This window comes from the organism of the source record quoted next, unplaced genomic scaffold (genome assembly GCF_019419815.1).
Source record: "Pyrus x bretschneideri cultivar Hongxiangsu unplaced genomic scaffold, Pyrus_bretschneideri_v1 Contig8, whole genome shotgun sequence".
Classification (NCBI taxonomy): Eukaryota; Viridiplantae; Streptophyta; class Magnoliopsida; order Rosales; family Rosaceae; genus Pyrus; species Pyrus x bretschneideri.
Window position 1 is genome coordinate 923,879 of NW_025999820.1, and position 16,044 is coordinate 939,922.

The 16,044-nt window shown below is 43.4% G+C and overlaps 1 protein-coding gene across 1 annotated transcript; it reads left to right on the forward strand.

The window, feature by feature from the left end:
• Positions 1–14,166: 14,166 nt before the first annotated feature.
• LOC125473135 lies at positions 14,167–15,453 on the forward strand. The gene has a single exon (XM_048575537.1). The coding sequence runs from the start codon at positions 14,167–14,169 to the stop codon at positions 15,451–15,453; it is 1,287 nt and encodes a 428-aa protein (XP_048431494.1).
• The last annotated feature ends 591 nt before the right edge of the window (positions 15,454–16,044 follow it).

Sequence of the window (16,044 nt, forward strand, 5' to 3'; positions counted from 1 at the left end):
TGGATCTTGTAAGCGTTATATGTATATTCCCATCTCTACCTAGCACGAGGCCTTTCGGGATCTCACTGGCTTCAGGTTCCATCGAAACTCCAAAGTTAAACCAGTAGCGCGCAAGAGCAATCCCATGATGGGTGACCCACTGGAAAGTTCTCATGTGAGTTCCCATAAACAAAACTATGAGGGCATGGTCGGGGCCTAAAGCGGACAATATCATGCTACGATGGAGTCGACCCCGGGATGTGGTGGGGGTCTAGGCTAGGATGTGACAATTTGGTATCAGAGCCAATCCCTGGCCGGACGTGTGTCGATGAAGATGTCGGGCCCCTAAGGGGGGTGAATTGTCACATCCCAGCTCGGGCCTCCACCACATCCCGGGCTCGACTCCACCGTGGCACGATATTGTCCGCTTTGGGCCCTGACTACTCCTCACGGTTTTGTTTTTGGGAACTTACACGAGAACTTCCCAGTGGGTCACCCATCATGGGATTGCTCTCACACGCTACTCGCTTAACTTTGGAGTTCTGATGGAACCCGAAGCCAGTGAACTCGAAAGGCCTCGTGCCAACCCGGGCCCCCACCACATCCTGGGCTAGACTCCACCATAGCACAATATTATCCACTTTGGGCCCCGACCACGCCCTCACGGTTTTGTTTATGGGAACTCACACAAGAACTTCCCAATGGGTCACGCATCATAGGAGTGTTCTCGCGCGCTACTTGCTTAACTTCGGAGTTCTCATGGAACCCGAAGCCAATGAGCTCCAGAAAGGCCTCGTGCTAGGTAGAGATGGGAATATACATATAAGGCTTACAAGATTCACTTCCCTGGGTGATGTGGGATGTTACAATCTACCTACTTTAGGGGCACGACGTCCTTGTCGGCACACTTCTGGCCAGGGATTGGCTCTGATACCAAATTATCACATCCCAGCCTTGGCCCCTACCACATCTTGGGCTCGACTCCACCGTAGCACGATATTGTCCGCTTTGGGCCCTAACCACGCCCTCATGGTTTTGTTTCTGGGAACTCACACGAAAACTTTCCAATGGGTCACCCAACATGAGATTGCTCTCGCGCACTACTAGCTTAACTTCGGAGTTCCGATGGAACCCGAAGCCAGTGAGCTCTCGAAATGCCTCATGCTAAGTAGAGATGGGAATATACATATAAGGCTTACAAGATCCACTCCCCTGGGCGATGTGGGATGTTACACAAAGGATTTTGGTTCAGTTTGGTTTGGTTTGGTTTTTCTTGTTTTGATTCGGTTTTTTTCGGTTTTTGATTTTTTGAACCCACCCTTAATGGGTTCGGCTTCCACCCATTTCGGGAAGTAATCGATCTCTACAATCATTATGCCTTTACCCCAGTGGCAGATGGCATTGGTCCCACCAGGTTAATCGCCCACTATATGAATGGCTAAAAGCTTGTCGGCGGGTGAAGTTCGCTGGCAGGTAGTGCGAGCACGGCCTTAAAGCGCTGACAGGTAGTGCGAGCACGGCCTTAAAGCGCTGGCAGCTGTCACACCTTTAGACATACTCCTTGGCATCTTAATGCATGGTTGGCCAATAATAGCCTGCGTTAAAAGCCTTTTGCGCCAGGAAAAGACCTCCAGACTAGTTTCCACAAACGCCTTCATGGATTGAGCTAAGAATTTTCAGGTCGTCGGGCAGCGATAGGCAGTGAAGATGTGATCCTAAGAAGGATCTGCGAACGAGCATGTCATTCCATATGTAATAATGTGGTGCCTTCATTTGGAGCTTCCTGGACTCTAGTCTGTCTACGGGAGCATTCCGTTAACAATGTAGTCGATGATAGGATCTTACCAACTCGGAATTGTGTTGATCTGCGCCACCACTACTGTTGGTTCCTCAGCTATGCTCAGCTTCTCCTAGTACTCGACCGAGATGAAGTGCTTGAGCTGATGGTCTAAGGCAGAGCCTAGGCCTATTAGTGCGTTTGTGTGGGTATTTTTCGCTCGTGGAACCTGAGTGAATGTGTACACTTAGAATGACGCTAGCTGCTTTCGTACCTTCTCGAGGTATTGGGCCATCCTTAGATGCTTTGTTGCGTACTCCCTTGAGGTTCAGTTGGTGATTAGTTGGCAATTGGAATAGATCACGATCTTCTTCACTTCTAGATCTTTCGCCAATCAGAGACCTGCTAGTAAGGCTTTATACTCTGCTTTGTTATTTGATGCTTTGAAGCTTAAAGTGATCGTCTGCTCGAGCATCGAACCGTATGGAGGTAGTGAGAACTAGGCCTACTTCCGATCCCTAGTAGTTGGATGATCCGTCGATGTGCAAGCGCCAGAAATCTCCTACAAGTGAGGCTTGTGTGGCTATGGTGTGCTCTGCTGCCTCTGGGGCATTTTTACGCTGAGTTACTGCGTCTTTCAAGCTTGGGATAAATTTTGCAATGAAGTTCACCAAAATTAGCTTTTCAATCTTCGTGTATCTGGTTTCCGCATCGAGGTGAGTTAGGTGCTACTTCAAGTCTTGAAATGCTTTCTTGCACTTGTCGTCCCATTTGTCTCTCCGCGCCCTCTTGATTGCCTTGAAAGAGGGCTTGCATCGGTCGATAAATCGCAAGAGGGAACTATTGAGTGTAGCTACTCGTCTGGCCAAACTTTGGATCTCCTTCAGAGTTGTAGGAGACTTCATGTCCAAGATTCCTCTGATTTGCCTTGGATAAGCTTTGATTCCTCACTGGATTACAAAGTACCCTAAGAAACGGCCTGAGAAGACACCAAAAGTGCGCTTGGCTAGGTTGAGCTTCATTTTGTACTCTCGGAGGATGTCAAAAATCTCTGCCAAGTTACAAATGTGGTCTGACCGCTGCTTGCCTTTCACTATGATATCGTCGACATAGACCTCCATGGTTACTCTAATTTGCTTCTTGAACATTGTGTTCACAAGTTGTTAATAGGTTACTCATATGTTCTTAAGGCCATAAGGCATAACCTCATAGCAGTATATGCCTCGCTTGATCACGAATGCGGTTTTCTCCTTGTCAGACTTGTGCATGGCAATCTAATTGTAACCTAAGTATGCGCCCAAGAAGCTGAGCAACTAGTTCCCAAATGTTGACTCAATGAGCAGATCGATTCGAGGAAGTTATCTTTAGGGCACGCCTTGTTCAGGTCAATGTAATCTATGCATACTCTCTATTTGCCCTTATCTTTTTTCATCACCAGCACGACGTTGGCCAACCATGCTAAATGCGCCACTTCCTTAATGAATCTAGCCTCTAGTAACTTGTCGATCTCTGCTTCAATAATTGCTACTCGCTCAGGTGCAAAATGTCTCCTTTTCTGGATCACAAGTTTGACAGTGAATATGCAGCTTGTAACAAGCTATCGCTGGATCAATACCAGGCATATCAGAGGGTTACCATGCGAAAACGTCACGATTTTCCTAAAGGAAAACTGTGAGTTCCTCCTTCTCCGTCGGGCTTAAATGTGAGCCAATCCTAGCTGTTTTCTTCAACTGGTGGGGGTCAAGAATAATGTGTTCGGCGTCCTTTTCGAGTTTCCATCCTTATTCATCTGCGAGGGCATTGTCGACTTTGATGTCATCTTCATGACCTGCATACTGTGATTGCTATTTGGTGGAGGTAGAATTATCTTTTTGCACTTTAGCTGTTACTATCGGGGCGAAAGACTTATTTTTCGACTCCTTAAGAACTTATACAGTGCATCACCGAGACATGGCCTGGTCAATTTTGATTTCTAAAACTGTTCTTCTCAGGATGCGAAATTGGATCTTTTAATACTAGATCGAGATCACAGCTTTAATCTTCACTAGCCAGGGCCAGCCAATATCCCGTTATAGGGAGATGGGTCGTTGACGATCATGAAGGTCTACGATGAGACAATGGGAAGGCTAGTTACGTTGAGCGTGATTGTGACAATGACAGTTGAGGTAAGTTCGTTGAATTCAGTCAAGATCTCTGCTTTGCGTTTGATTGTGCTTTCCAGGCCCATCTTCTGGATGATTGACAATTGTAGGATATTGATTGAGCTGCCATTGTCCACCATAATTTTGTCAACAATGGTGCGGGCTAGTTAGGGAAAAATCACCAATGCAACATTGCGGGGAAAGTCTATTCCCTTAGCGTCCTGCTCGGTGAAGCCAACGATTGGTCTAAGCACAACATTTATGGCTTGAACCTAAAAGATCGATCTTACTTGCTGGATCTTCCTCTTCTTGGAACTGTTGGTGGCCACCACATACTCAGATTTGGTAAAGATATCGTTGATTCGAATCATCTTGGTTGGGGGTTTGGCATAGACATCTGCTTCTCACCTTGGCCAGAAAGCTGGTATGTTAACATACTGGTCACATTTGCCTTATTTTACGAACATTTCAAGGTACTTCATCCATGTGATACATTCATTAGTTGCGTGCCCCAAGCCTCTGTGGAATGCACAATATTTCATCTAGTCTATCTTGGAAATGTCTCCTCTTATAGGTTGCGACATCTTGAACCGTGGCTTGCCCTTGAGGTTGCGAATGATCTGGTTGATCACGACTGAGAACTTAGTGTACACCTTGGGTGTCATGCCTTTTTTCATCAGGGATTGGTCCCTGCATTTGCTTCCTAGCTTGTTTTTTACATTGAGTCGTTTATTGTCTGCCTTCTTTTAAGCTGGCTTTGCACTTTACGCTTTGCGGAGCTGCTCAGGCGACTTTTGGGAGCCTTTGGCCTCATTTCTGAAGGAGTGCTTTTTTGCCAAAGCATAAGAATCTGCTAGGGTCAAGTTCTCACCCATTATTAGCTCTCTGAAAAATGGGTAATTTACTAGGAACCCATTCTAGAAGACTGAACTTGCAATGCTGTCATCGCATCGGATAATCTTTGCCTTCTCCGCCTTGAACCTCTTGACATATGTGCAGAGTGACTCATTCAGATCCTTTTTCATATTGAAAAGGTGGTCAAACTTCTTCTTGATCGAGCGGTAGGATTAATATTCCTTAGTGAAAACCAAGTAAAGTTCAATGAAATTCCAAATTGAACTTGGTGACAAGGTATGGAACCAATCTGTGCCTCGCCTTGGAGCGTCGTGGCAAAGATTTTGCACATGAGAGTGTCATTGTTGCCGTAGAGGGTCATAGGGTTTCGGTAGTGCATCAAGTGTCTGTCTGGATCTTCATTTCCTATGAACAAGGTGAAATGTGGTGGGCTAAACTTCCACAGTGGCTATGTTTGCTCTTGTTTGTAAATGGTGACCTGCTCATGTTGGCCACGTCTCTACGAAGGGCATTGTCAGTAGTCTCAATGCGCTAGAATCCACACAGTTGCTTTACTAAGAGCCTTTGTACTTCCTCCTGGATTTGCGCCTGGTGGGGCAGCGGAACCTCTAACTGGCCTCGATGTTAACCTACTGGTCCATGTTGCTCTTCGACATGTGTTGCTCATCTATGTCGCTATCGTGGTACACGTGGTTTATTCTGTGATACTCGCTATTGCGCTTGGCAGGGACTGCCAGCGGAACTTGAGCTTGACTGATCTCGAGCTCTCCTAGATCCTTCATGTGGCTGCCTACTCTGGTGCCTCGCAGAAGGATCTTCTTGTAGGCTTAGCCTCGTGTAGACGCTTCGCCTAGAATGTCTTAAGTATTTATCATAGTGTGGACCCAACCTCAAATGCATACTGACTCGCGAGCCAAGTCAGGAATGAATGCTTCTCTACGCACTGAGGCAGAAGAAAACGTTTTCCCAATGGCCTTAGCTTAGGCTGCTGCTGCTGCTGCGGTCCTTGTCGTGGGCTACAAGGTGGTGATAGCGGTGGTGGGGCTCCTCCTGCTGTCGCGTTGAGTCTTGAGGACCGCTATCGTGGGGCTATATCTTCGTCTCCACTCTCCAGCCCAAATCCTTGTACATATGGGGTCCCATTCATCGTGGTTTTAGAATTTCCTACCATTATATCCTTTCTCCAGAGATTGATCAACAAACTTATCTACGAAAAATTAATTGATACAACGTGTGAAAAATTCAGCGTAATAGAAAATTCAAGAAACCAAATGCAAAAGGCTTCTTCTAGTATTTGAATCAACTCTCAATAAAAGCACCAATTTTTCGATGCAAATTTCCACCGTCTCTAACTTTGACGAAAATGCACCTGCAAAACAATCAACACCTTTGATCAAAGACCTAAGCCTCACGCCCACGAGGTGGGGGGTTAGACCAATGGATCTCTGATGCCTCAGTTAGTTTCTCTTAGAAGAGTAAAGTGTTTAGGGCTTTTTTAGGGTAGCAAAAGCTTACCGAAATTTGGTAGTATAAGGGGTATTTATAGGGGAGTGGCCGGCCATGGTGTTAGGGTTTTACCCTACACATGGTGGCATCCTATTTGCCAAGGTTTTATGGAGAAATATTCTCAAGATATTAAATAGGAAATAATATCTTGAGATAATAGAGTAATTATCCCTAATTGATTTAAATAGGGATTACTTACTTGAATGAATTCAATATTCAATTGGGAATGTATTAAAGATAGAATTTGGGTAAATTAATCATTATCTTTAATGCTTTGACTTTTCCTTGCTAAGGGCAGGTGAGCTATAAACAGTCGTATTCAGTTGCATGGACCTTCAGGGGTGTGAGTTGCGCATGGGAGTGTCTGAGAAGCTTGCCCATTTAATGAGGACAATCTTGTCTTTCTTAGGCAAAAGTCCATGTGTCGCCTCCAGAATATTTGGGATTATTTTAGGCTCCACACTGTCAACTTTGATGGAATATTATGTCTCCTTCTTCTTCTTGCCGGTAGTCGACTAGAGTTTCGCCATAATTAAAATTTGTGGGAAAACTTTAAATAACTAGCTCAAAACTCAACCATTTTTTACTAATAACATTTCAAAACAAAGCTGGAAAGAAAGGAATCAGATTATACCTATTTCGAGGCCAAAAGTTGGCTAGAGACGACCGGAAAGCCACGGCTCGTATTAAGGTTCTTGAATTTCATCGATGTTTGGAGGATTTGAGCATGAAATGCTCGAATCTGGGTCTTTGGATGATGTGAGTCAATTGCACACCTCGAACTTGCCCAAATGAATGTATTTAGGCAAGATTTTCATCGGGAATTTCAAAACTCGCTGGAGTTCCCCCTCTGTGCCAGATCTTTTTATTTGTAGGTTTTTCCATTCTTAAAACGAGAACCAAGACCTAGGTGAAACTATAGGGATGAAAGGGTGATGGTTTAGGTAGTTCGAAGTGGTAGCCTTGCTGGTGGGCAAGTGAAAGTGATAGTGCTAACATTTCTCTGTGCTTCATTGAGGGGAGAGGAAAAAGAGAGTTAAAGCATCCCCAATGTGGGCTTTATCCTCCATGAAGCTACTATATTTGAAGCCCTAGTGAGAACCTTCATCTCTAATGAGCCAGAAAATGGAGCTAGATCCACCAGTTGGGCTAACAACTTTCTTCCTTGGATAACAAAAAATTAGGCTACATCTAGCCCCAAAAAAGCAATGGATCCAGCTACCCATGTAAGCCAAATACTACCATTCTTCCCCCACTTGCGAATGCACTTATACTCTCCTTTTATTTTATTTTTTTAATTCTTTTTCTTTACATATTTTTGTTCCAAAGATCCTTCTCCATTTTATTGTATGTTTAATGCTTAAGATATAAAATGATAGAAGATGTTCTACTAAAAGGGTTTGCTTTTATTAATTTCCAAATAAAAACACACTACATCTTAAAATGACATTGGAAGTTTAGGGACCTAAATTGAAAACATAATCCAACGGTTCATAAGTGATAAGAGAGCCTAATCCAACAGTTCATAAGTGATGAAATAAAACTCTGTCACAATTTGATTTTTTTTAGGTTGAAATGTTCATAAATTTTTTTTGAGATAACACGTCCAAAAATCAACTTAAGAAAAGTCAACACAAAGAAAATAAAATTATCGCATAATCAAATTACTACATAATAAATATATATATAGCTTCATATAAAGCCCGAAAGTAAATAGCCCCTCATTGAGGGAAATCCTATTTTAGAGCCCCAAAGATTCCCTAGATCACCACTTTTTTAGCCCTAGATGGAGACCCTTATTGGGATGCTTTTAGAGAGCCAATAAGAGGGATGGGGGGAAAATGAGAAACAAGAGAAGGAGGGAGCCAAGAGAATGGAAGACATAGAGAGATTGGATGGAATAGGGTGTGGGCCCCACTTGGCACACACTCTAAAGCCATGAAGGACAAAATAGAAAATATCTCCCACGATGTGAAATTACCAAATTACCCTTAACATTCCATGTTCATATTCATTCACAAAGTTCATAAAATTTCAAATAAAGTCATACTTCTCAACTCTCAATTATGTACATCTGCAACTACTCATGGATCGTCTACTTCTTTGTTGTCAACCAACGAAGAATTCTTAGGTTGGTTGCCAAATCAGTCATCTTGCAATAGCTTAATGGCTTATCCAGTTGAGGAATTATTTTGAATGCCTACACCTGCACGCATACTGAATTAGTACTCAATCACAATAATTTAACTATTATTACTACTCAATCAAAGCAACATATAGTACTTGAAAAACATAGTTAAACCATTTCCAGCCCTATCCGGATCTCTGCCTCATCTTACTTCCTCTGCCTTCTTCCTTTTCCTCATTCTCATCTCTTTCCACAATATCATCCACTCTTCATCTCCCTCTTTTAGAAGCAGCAAAAGAGAGGATGTCATATAGTTGTTCAAAAGATATCGCACCCCATGAGTAACTGTTAAACCTATACATGTCGTCTACAAGCTCAAAGTAGTCTAGGTTCACAGCCACATTACTTTTCACCCCTATCAAGACACCCTTGGTGAAGTATACCAACACCATCTTTAACACATCATCCTCATTTTTGCATTCTTTAAAAGCTTTTTCAAGCTCAGCACAAGTCACTAAACCTTTTTGCTAACTTTCTTGGGAACGGTCTTCTTTTTATCTTTGCCCTTCCTACCCTTACCCTTGCTACTTTCTCCAACAAAACCAATTTTCTCAGGAAAATACTTAGTCAAAAGCCTAACGTTGGAAGGCTCAACCTTTATATTATAGAGTTTGACACAACGGAGCCCTGTAATGAGGCAAAAATCATTCTTTGTGAATCGGGTCACTTTGTAATCTTTCACCCTTTGATTACCTACTTTACAGAGCAATAGTTCATACGCCAATTGGCTACTAAAGGCTAGGCTATCGACAGTCTCTAAGTGTCCAAAGCATGATGCCCTAAAACTAGCAAGCCATGCGTCATTAAACTTTTGATGCATGACTCCTAGCACATAACTTGCTTGAGAAAGGTTGTTAACCCTTCCCCCTATACGATTCTTCCTCTTTTGTTGCTAAATGAACCCCCTGATTTGTCATCTCCTGTACACATAACAATACAAGCATTCAACACAACCAAATTGATATATATATATATATGTGTGTGTGTGTGTGTATATATATCCCCTGATAACAACCAAATTCAACAATGTATAACGTTAACACAACATGTCAACACAAATCATTCCCAACTCAACAATATAACTTCAACAAAACAAAACTGAATGACCTATCCCTAATACACAACCTGCCAACAACATTTCAAAAACTCACATCCCATCGAAATTTCTCAAAAATTCCACAAATATCCACCAATTTCAACTAATTTCATCAACCCTGAACCCAATTTCAACTAATTTCATCAACCAACTTCCATAATTAATCAAATTAACATAAATAACCAATTTTATTCTAGGTTCCATATTTCCAAACTCACCAAATTTCAAATTTACTTTGGAGAATGAAGTATGGCATCGACTATTAGGGAAGCAACGACTCTAAACCAAGGTCGGTCCTAAGATTTTGGAGGCCCTGTGCAAAACTCAAACAGAGACCCTTACATGGTCTAAAATTTTGGTTGGTATATTTTCTTTTACATTTTTTATTTTTTACTGTGTATAAATTAATATAACGTCAAATAAATAAATAAAAATGAAGTACAGTATGGTGTTTATGTACCTATATGGATTCTCTATGTTTTTGGTTCTCATCTCAAAAAAATTTATGTGTTAAACAAATCACTGGTTATGATATTAGTAACATCTTATAACAAATCTTTTTATTGCATTTTTGCTCATGCCCTAAAGTGAGGATGATTCTCACTGCCCCTCTCCTGTTGATTGTCATTAGAATAATTCAAATTTTGAGATTCATGTCTTAAACAATTAAACCAACTTAATATAACGGAGGTGTGTACTCTAATTTCTTTTGATATAGGGATGACTAAATGGTTTTCAAATTGAATGAAAATTAGATGATCTTTAAATAGTGACCAAAAGAATAAACGATTCTGATTATGCCATGTATTCTATTAAATGATGTCATATAAGAAGGGAGCTTATAAAGATTATATTAGACTTTTAAGAATTTTAATTTATTATGAAACAAATTAAACTACAAATATTTAAAAGAAAAAAAAATAGTGTAGCTCAAAAAGGTTGCTGCGCAAAAATTAACAAATATGTGCAAGTAGGGAGTCGAACTCATGCATCATGCCTAAAAACTCCGCTACGAAGATGATGTGAATTATTTCCATGCTTTTTTATATATAGTATATTGTAGGTTTTTAGAATTGGGGGCCCCAAAAAATCGAGGGCCCTAGGCAGTTGCACACCATCAAGGCAGGCCCTGCTCTAAACCTAACTCAAATCAAGCAAGCACCATGTATTTCTATGGAACCGACTGCTCACTCTCGAAACCAAACTCACCTGAATTTCTAAACTTCTGTCTGAAATTGTAGTGAGCGCAGTGACGACAAGCACAACAAAACTTTGACTGGGTTTCAAACAACAACGAATTTTTCGAACAATGAGCAACTTTTCGACAGGAATGATGTTTGAGGGATGGTAGGAGATGGAAAGTTTTGGAGGAGAAGGCAAATTTAAGATGGTAACTATTGATCTTGGGGGGAGGAGGGACAGTATAAATTCCAAAAAAAATTAAATTTATGTTGGGTACTATTTTCAATAAGTGACCGGTCATTTTTAACCCAGTTTTACCCTAAGCTTATTTTAATGGATTGGTTTTCAATCATTCAAATTTCATCCAACGGCTCACTTCGATCCATTCGTGTGGTCCGCAAAGCTCGATCCGCACCTTAGAAATCACAAAAGGGAAAAGAAAAAAAGCATGACCCAATCTTGGTGGCCTCAATCGAGAAAAAAACATTTTTCCAGTTGGAGGTTGAGGTCAAAGGTAGGGTGGTTGAGAAGGATAGAGAGGCAGTACTTAATGTTTCTATTGGAGACCCCGAGCAAAATGATTGTTTGATCTGGCCACATAAACATAGGGGAAGATTCACGGTTAAATCGGGATATCACCGACTCTTCGATTTGAATCGTCGAAGTTATGTTTCACGGCCTTCTTCTTCTGTGGTGGTCAACTAGGGTGTTTGGAAGAGGTTATGGTCTTTGTCTCCCCCTTCCCCCCCCCCCCCCCAAAAAAAAAATCAGGCTCTTTTTGTGGAGAGCAGTAAGTGGGGCCATTGCTACAAAATTGAATCTGTTTAAACATAGGTGCGCTCCTAATCCTTTATGTCCCATTTGTCAATCTCAAGAGGAGTCTATTGAACATGTTTTGCTTCTATGCCCATGGGTGGATAGAGTTTGGTTTGGAGGTATTTTGAGTTTGAGGATTGATAAGGCTGTAATAACTTATTTTGCATCGTGGCTAGATGAAGTGTGGTCCTCTCTCTCGGGGCATATTGAGGATATGCGAAAGGCTTTGTCCTATATTGCTTTAGAGTGTTGGTCAGTTTGGAAGGCAAGGTGGGATATGGTTTTCAATTCTAAACTTCATTCCCCTAGGAGGACTATCCTTGCTGCTTCAATGGCGCTGTCTTTTTTCAATGAGGCTATTCCGGACATGGGCACAATGCGAATCTCAACGGCTGAGATGTCTATTACCCGTATGTGGTCGTTGCCTCCTTTGGGTGTTTTTAAAGTTAACGTGTATGCTAGCTGGCATGGTGTTGATGGAGGTGGTCATATTGGGGTGGTTATTAGGGACTCGACGTGCCGATGCTTGGCGGTGTGCAGGAAGCAGATCTGTGCAACTTCTGTGTTAATGACGAAGGCTTTAGGGATTTTGGAGGGATGCAGGACTGCTTTGAGATGGAGCTGTGAGGATGTTGTTGTTGAATCGGATTCGAGGAACCTCATTTCCTGGTTAAATGAGAACATTGAGCAGGGCAATTAGGAGGTTTTCCCAATTCTGTTAGAAATTTGTGTAGCAGGTAGGGCTTTCAAATCTTGTAGTTGGGCTTGCGTGCCAAGAACTTGCAATGGAGAGGATGACTTTGTAGCGTCGCATGAGGGTGCGGAGATGAACGACATTGTCTGGATCGTAAGAGCCCCATCTTCGTTTGTTCATGTGCTAAACAAGGATAGCCTCCCTTGCCCTCCTCTTTAGATTTCTGTTAGGATGAAGATTAAGGTGACTTGGGGCTTGTTCCAAGTCTGTTTTCTACCTTCTTCTCATTGTGTAGTTCTTGTTGGTCTCTCTTAGCCTTTTGTTTCTTTTAGCTTTGGCCTAGTAATGTTATTCCCGTACATTTCACCATGCATAATCAAAGGGAAGAACATCATAATTCTAGTAGCCAATCACCCTAGGAGGGGAAAGGGAGGGGGTGACGTGCAGGGCGAGGAGAGAGGGAAGGGGGCAGGTGTCCAACAGCCACCGCTCTGTCCCGAAGGCTGCTTAATTTTTTTACTTGAGTACCAGACTCTCACTCTCTCGGAAAAGGTATCTGGTAATTTTTCAGGCCGCTGCTACGATCCGGGGCCGTCGTCTTCTCCAACATCCACGAAGGCGGAGGATCAGAGGCCACAACTGCCATCGCAGCTTCTGTTACTGTCAGCACACGGGTGATTGTCTTGCGACCGTCCGATTTGCGGTATTACTGCAGCAGGAGGATCCTGATAGAAGGATCCAGCGAGGATCTTGTTCCCTTTGTCGCGATCCAGACGGATCCGAGACTCCGATCCGTAGCAGGAGTACTTGATAAGACACCAACTGAAGATGTAAACTCGGGATAGCGTTGTAGACCTGCGCTCGCCGGAGCTCCTTCCTAAATCTCGGATCCGAGCTTTACTAAATTAGATCGGAAATAGTACGGCACTGGAAGAAAAAAAAAAAAAAAAAAATTCTGCTTCCCTTTGCTCGACGACCTTTTTAGACTGGCTCATGTCCGACTAGTTTCCGACGAGGATGAAGACCATGGGTGAGTTCTGGATCTGACTCTGATCGCCCCTGCTGTTCCTCTTTTGGGTGCCCGATAGGTCGCGATCCAGACGGATCAGAGATTCCGATCCGTGACAGGAGCAGTAAAGAGCAGCTAAGAGAGCAGGGTGAGGTTCAACGTTGCTGCGTTATAACTCAAAACAAAGCTAGCGGCAAGGCTGGTGAAGGACCCGATTTTTTCTTGGCGAGTGAGATCGAACTCGGCGTGGCTGTGGAGGAAAAGATTGGTGTAGTGAAGTCTATGGCTTGTGTCTGGAAGATGATGACAGAGCCGATGAGGTCGCTGTGACCGGCTATGAAGATCTAAGCAGACTTGGTGGAGAGGAGGAAGACTATTGTTTGGTCACGGGATTAAAGCATGGATTTGTGTTTGGTTTCTTTGGTTTCCAAGGTTTCCTTTCGTCTACTCAATTTGCTTGTTTGATAGAGCCGCTGCAGCAGATCGGGCTAAAAGGACCGGTTCTTTGTGTCCAAAAATAAGCCGTTTTCTGGTCATTTTTCTCTCCGGGTGTGAGAGTGTTTGCTCCTCTGTGAGTTCCGCCTCTGTGCGTGTGGTTACAGGTTAGTTTCGATCGTGTGTTTTTGTGCTTTTCAGGTTAAGATCTTGGGGTGTCGGAAAGGATCTGGGGTTTTTAAATTGGTGTGTTGTACTCCTCGAGGGTTGCAGAGGCTATTGTGTTGATCTGATTGGAGGATTTTACTTCTGTCAATTTGGGTTTGTGGGATCTGTGCACTTGGGGGTTTCTGCTGTTGTGGTTTGTTTGGGGGGAAGGTGGAATCTGTCAGCTGGTATTCCAATTGTGGTTCTGTTACTTTGGGATGGCGACAAGTGGAGTGGATGATCTGGTGGTTCAACTGAACCAAACACTGGAATTATCAACCATGGAACAGGGAGTCAAATTGGTTGGGAAAGTTCTTACGCCAAAACCATTGAATAAGTGGGGAGTCAGGAATATTCTAAGAGCGGCTTGGAAAGAATTGGGTGAGGTGGAAATAAAATGGGTAAGGGAGAATGTCTTTATTATTTCAGTCAAAGATGAACATGTAGCTTCAAAAATCCTTGAGCAGGTTCCCTGGGCAGTGATGAAAAAGGTGTTCTGTGTCGTGAAATGGCCTCCGGAGCTCGCTTTAGAGGAGCTGGAGCTGGATGCTGTTCCATTTTGGGTTCAAATAAGGGGAATTCCGCTGGGCTTAGCCTCTATCGAGAATGTGCAGCGTGTAACCAAAGAGGCTGGGAAATTTATAGCCATGGAGGATCCCGGACACGCCCGTGGTTTTGTGCGAATCAGAATTTTAGTTGATACGGAGAAACCATTATTCAAGGGATGCTGGATTCGAAGGGATTCAAATAAGGAAACCTGGGTGGAATTTCGGTATGAACGACTTCAAGATTTTTGCTATAGGTGTGGACGGATTGGGCATATCAATACTGAATGTTCTGTTGAGATATCTGGAGATGGGGAGGTGGCGTATGGAGAGTGGATGAAGGCACCGCCGGTAAGGGAGGTGGCGATATCGACGAGAGTGGAGTATGTGAGCAGGGGGGAACGCCGACAGGCCGGGGCAGTGCGAGGATCGGGCATCGCGGCTGTACAGAATCAAGGTAGTTTACGGATGTCGAAGGCTCAAGGAATGGAGTGTAATCAAACCATGGAGTCAGGGGGAGCATCAAAGAGTCGAGGCACAGATCAAAAAAAATGGCGTAGAAGAATGCGGGGGGAGACAGAGGATACGTCTTCCTGCTCTGAAATGGAAAGCATTAAAACAGTGGGGGAAGGAAGGTCGGGCGAGGTCCAGGGGGGTAATAACATTCTGTCCGCCCAGGATGAGGAACCTTTATGGGGTAGTAAAAGAAGTGGGGAAGTACAGGTTATGATGCTAAATCAAGCTCCTCAGAAAAAACTCAAGGGCCCGGATACGGAAGAAATTTACCAAGGAAGGGCGGCAGAGACAGGGAGGAGGTTAAATTGCAATGAAGGAGAACTATCGGTGGAACGAGCGGTCCGTATGAAGGGTGCAGATAAGGAAGAAATAAGTGAGAATCTTGGAGGACAGGAAGTACTGGAAGGGGGGTCGGATATTGCTAAAGAGAGGATGGTGACAAGGAAGGCGGGCAAGTTGGCTCGGGGCGGTGGCGGCTGGCCTTCTACAGCCGCAGGCCAGCCATGAGTTATATATTCTGGAACTGTCGTGGGCTAGGGTCGGACATGACAGTCAGGGCTCTCCATGGGCTTATTCGAAAAAAGAGACCCTCTATGATCTTTTTATCAGAGACTAAGATGAAAGATCATAGAATTCTAGGTGTGAGGAGGCGATTGGGTTACTTACATGGATTTGATGTTTCGCCAATTGGATTTTCTGGAGGGTTAAGTTTATGGTGGGAGGACAACCTGGAGGTGAATATTATCTTTTCGTCCAAGCATATTATTGATGCTGTGATGAGAATTAAAGGGCAAATGCAATGGAGTAGGATTACGGGTGTGTACGGAACGTCGTATAGAGCTGAGAAAAATCTATTTTGGGATTGGATGGTTAACCATTTTACCCCCACAGACATACCTTGGATTTGTGGTGGGGATTTCAACGAATTCCTATGGGATTATGAGAAGTCTGGAGGAGTTGAGGTCTTGTACAATAGACCAAGATTCTTAGAAGAGTTTCTGTCTTCCTCTCAGTTGATGGACTTGGGTTTCAATGGGCCAACATTCACGTGGAGAGGGTTGAGAAAAGGGGATTGGGTGGAGGAGCGATTAGACAGGG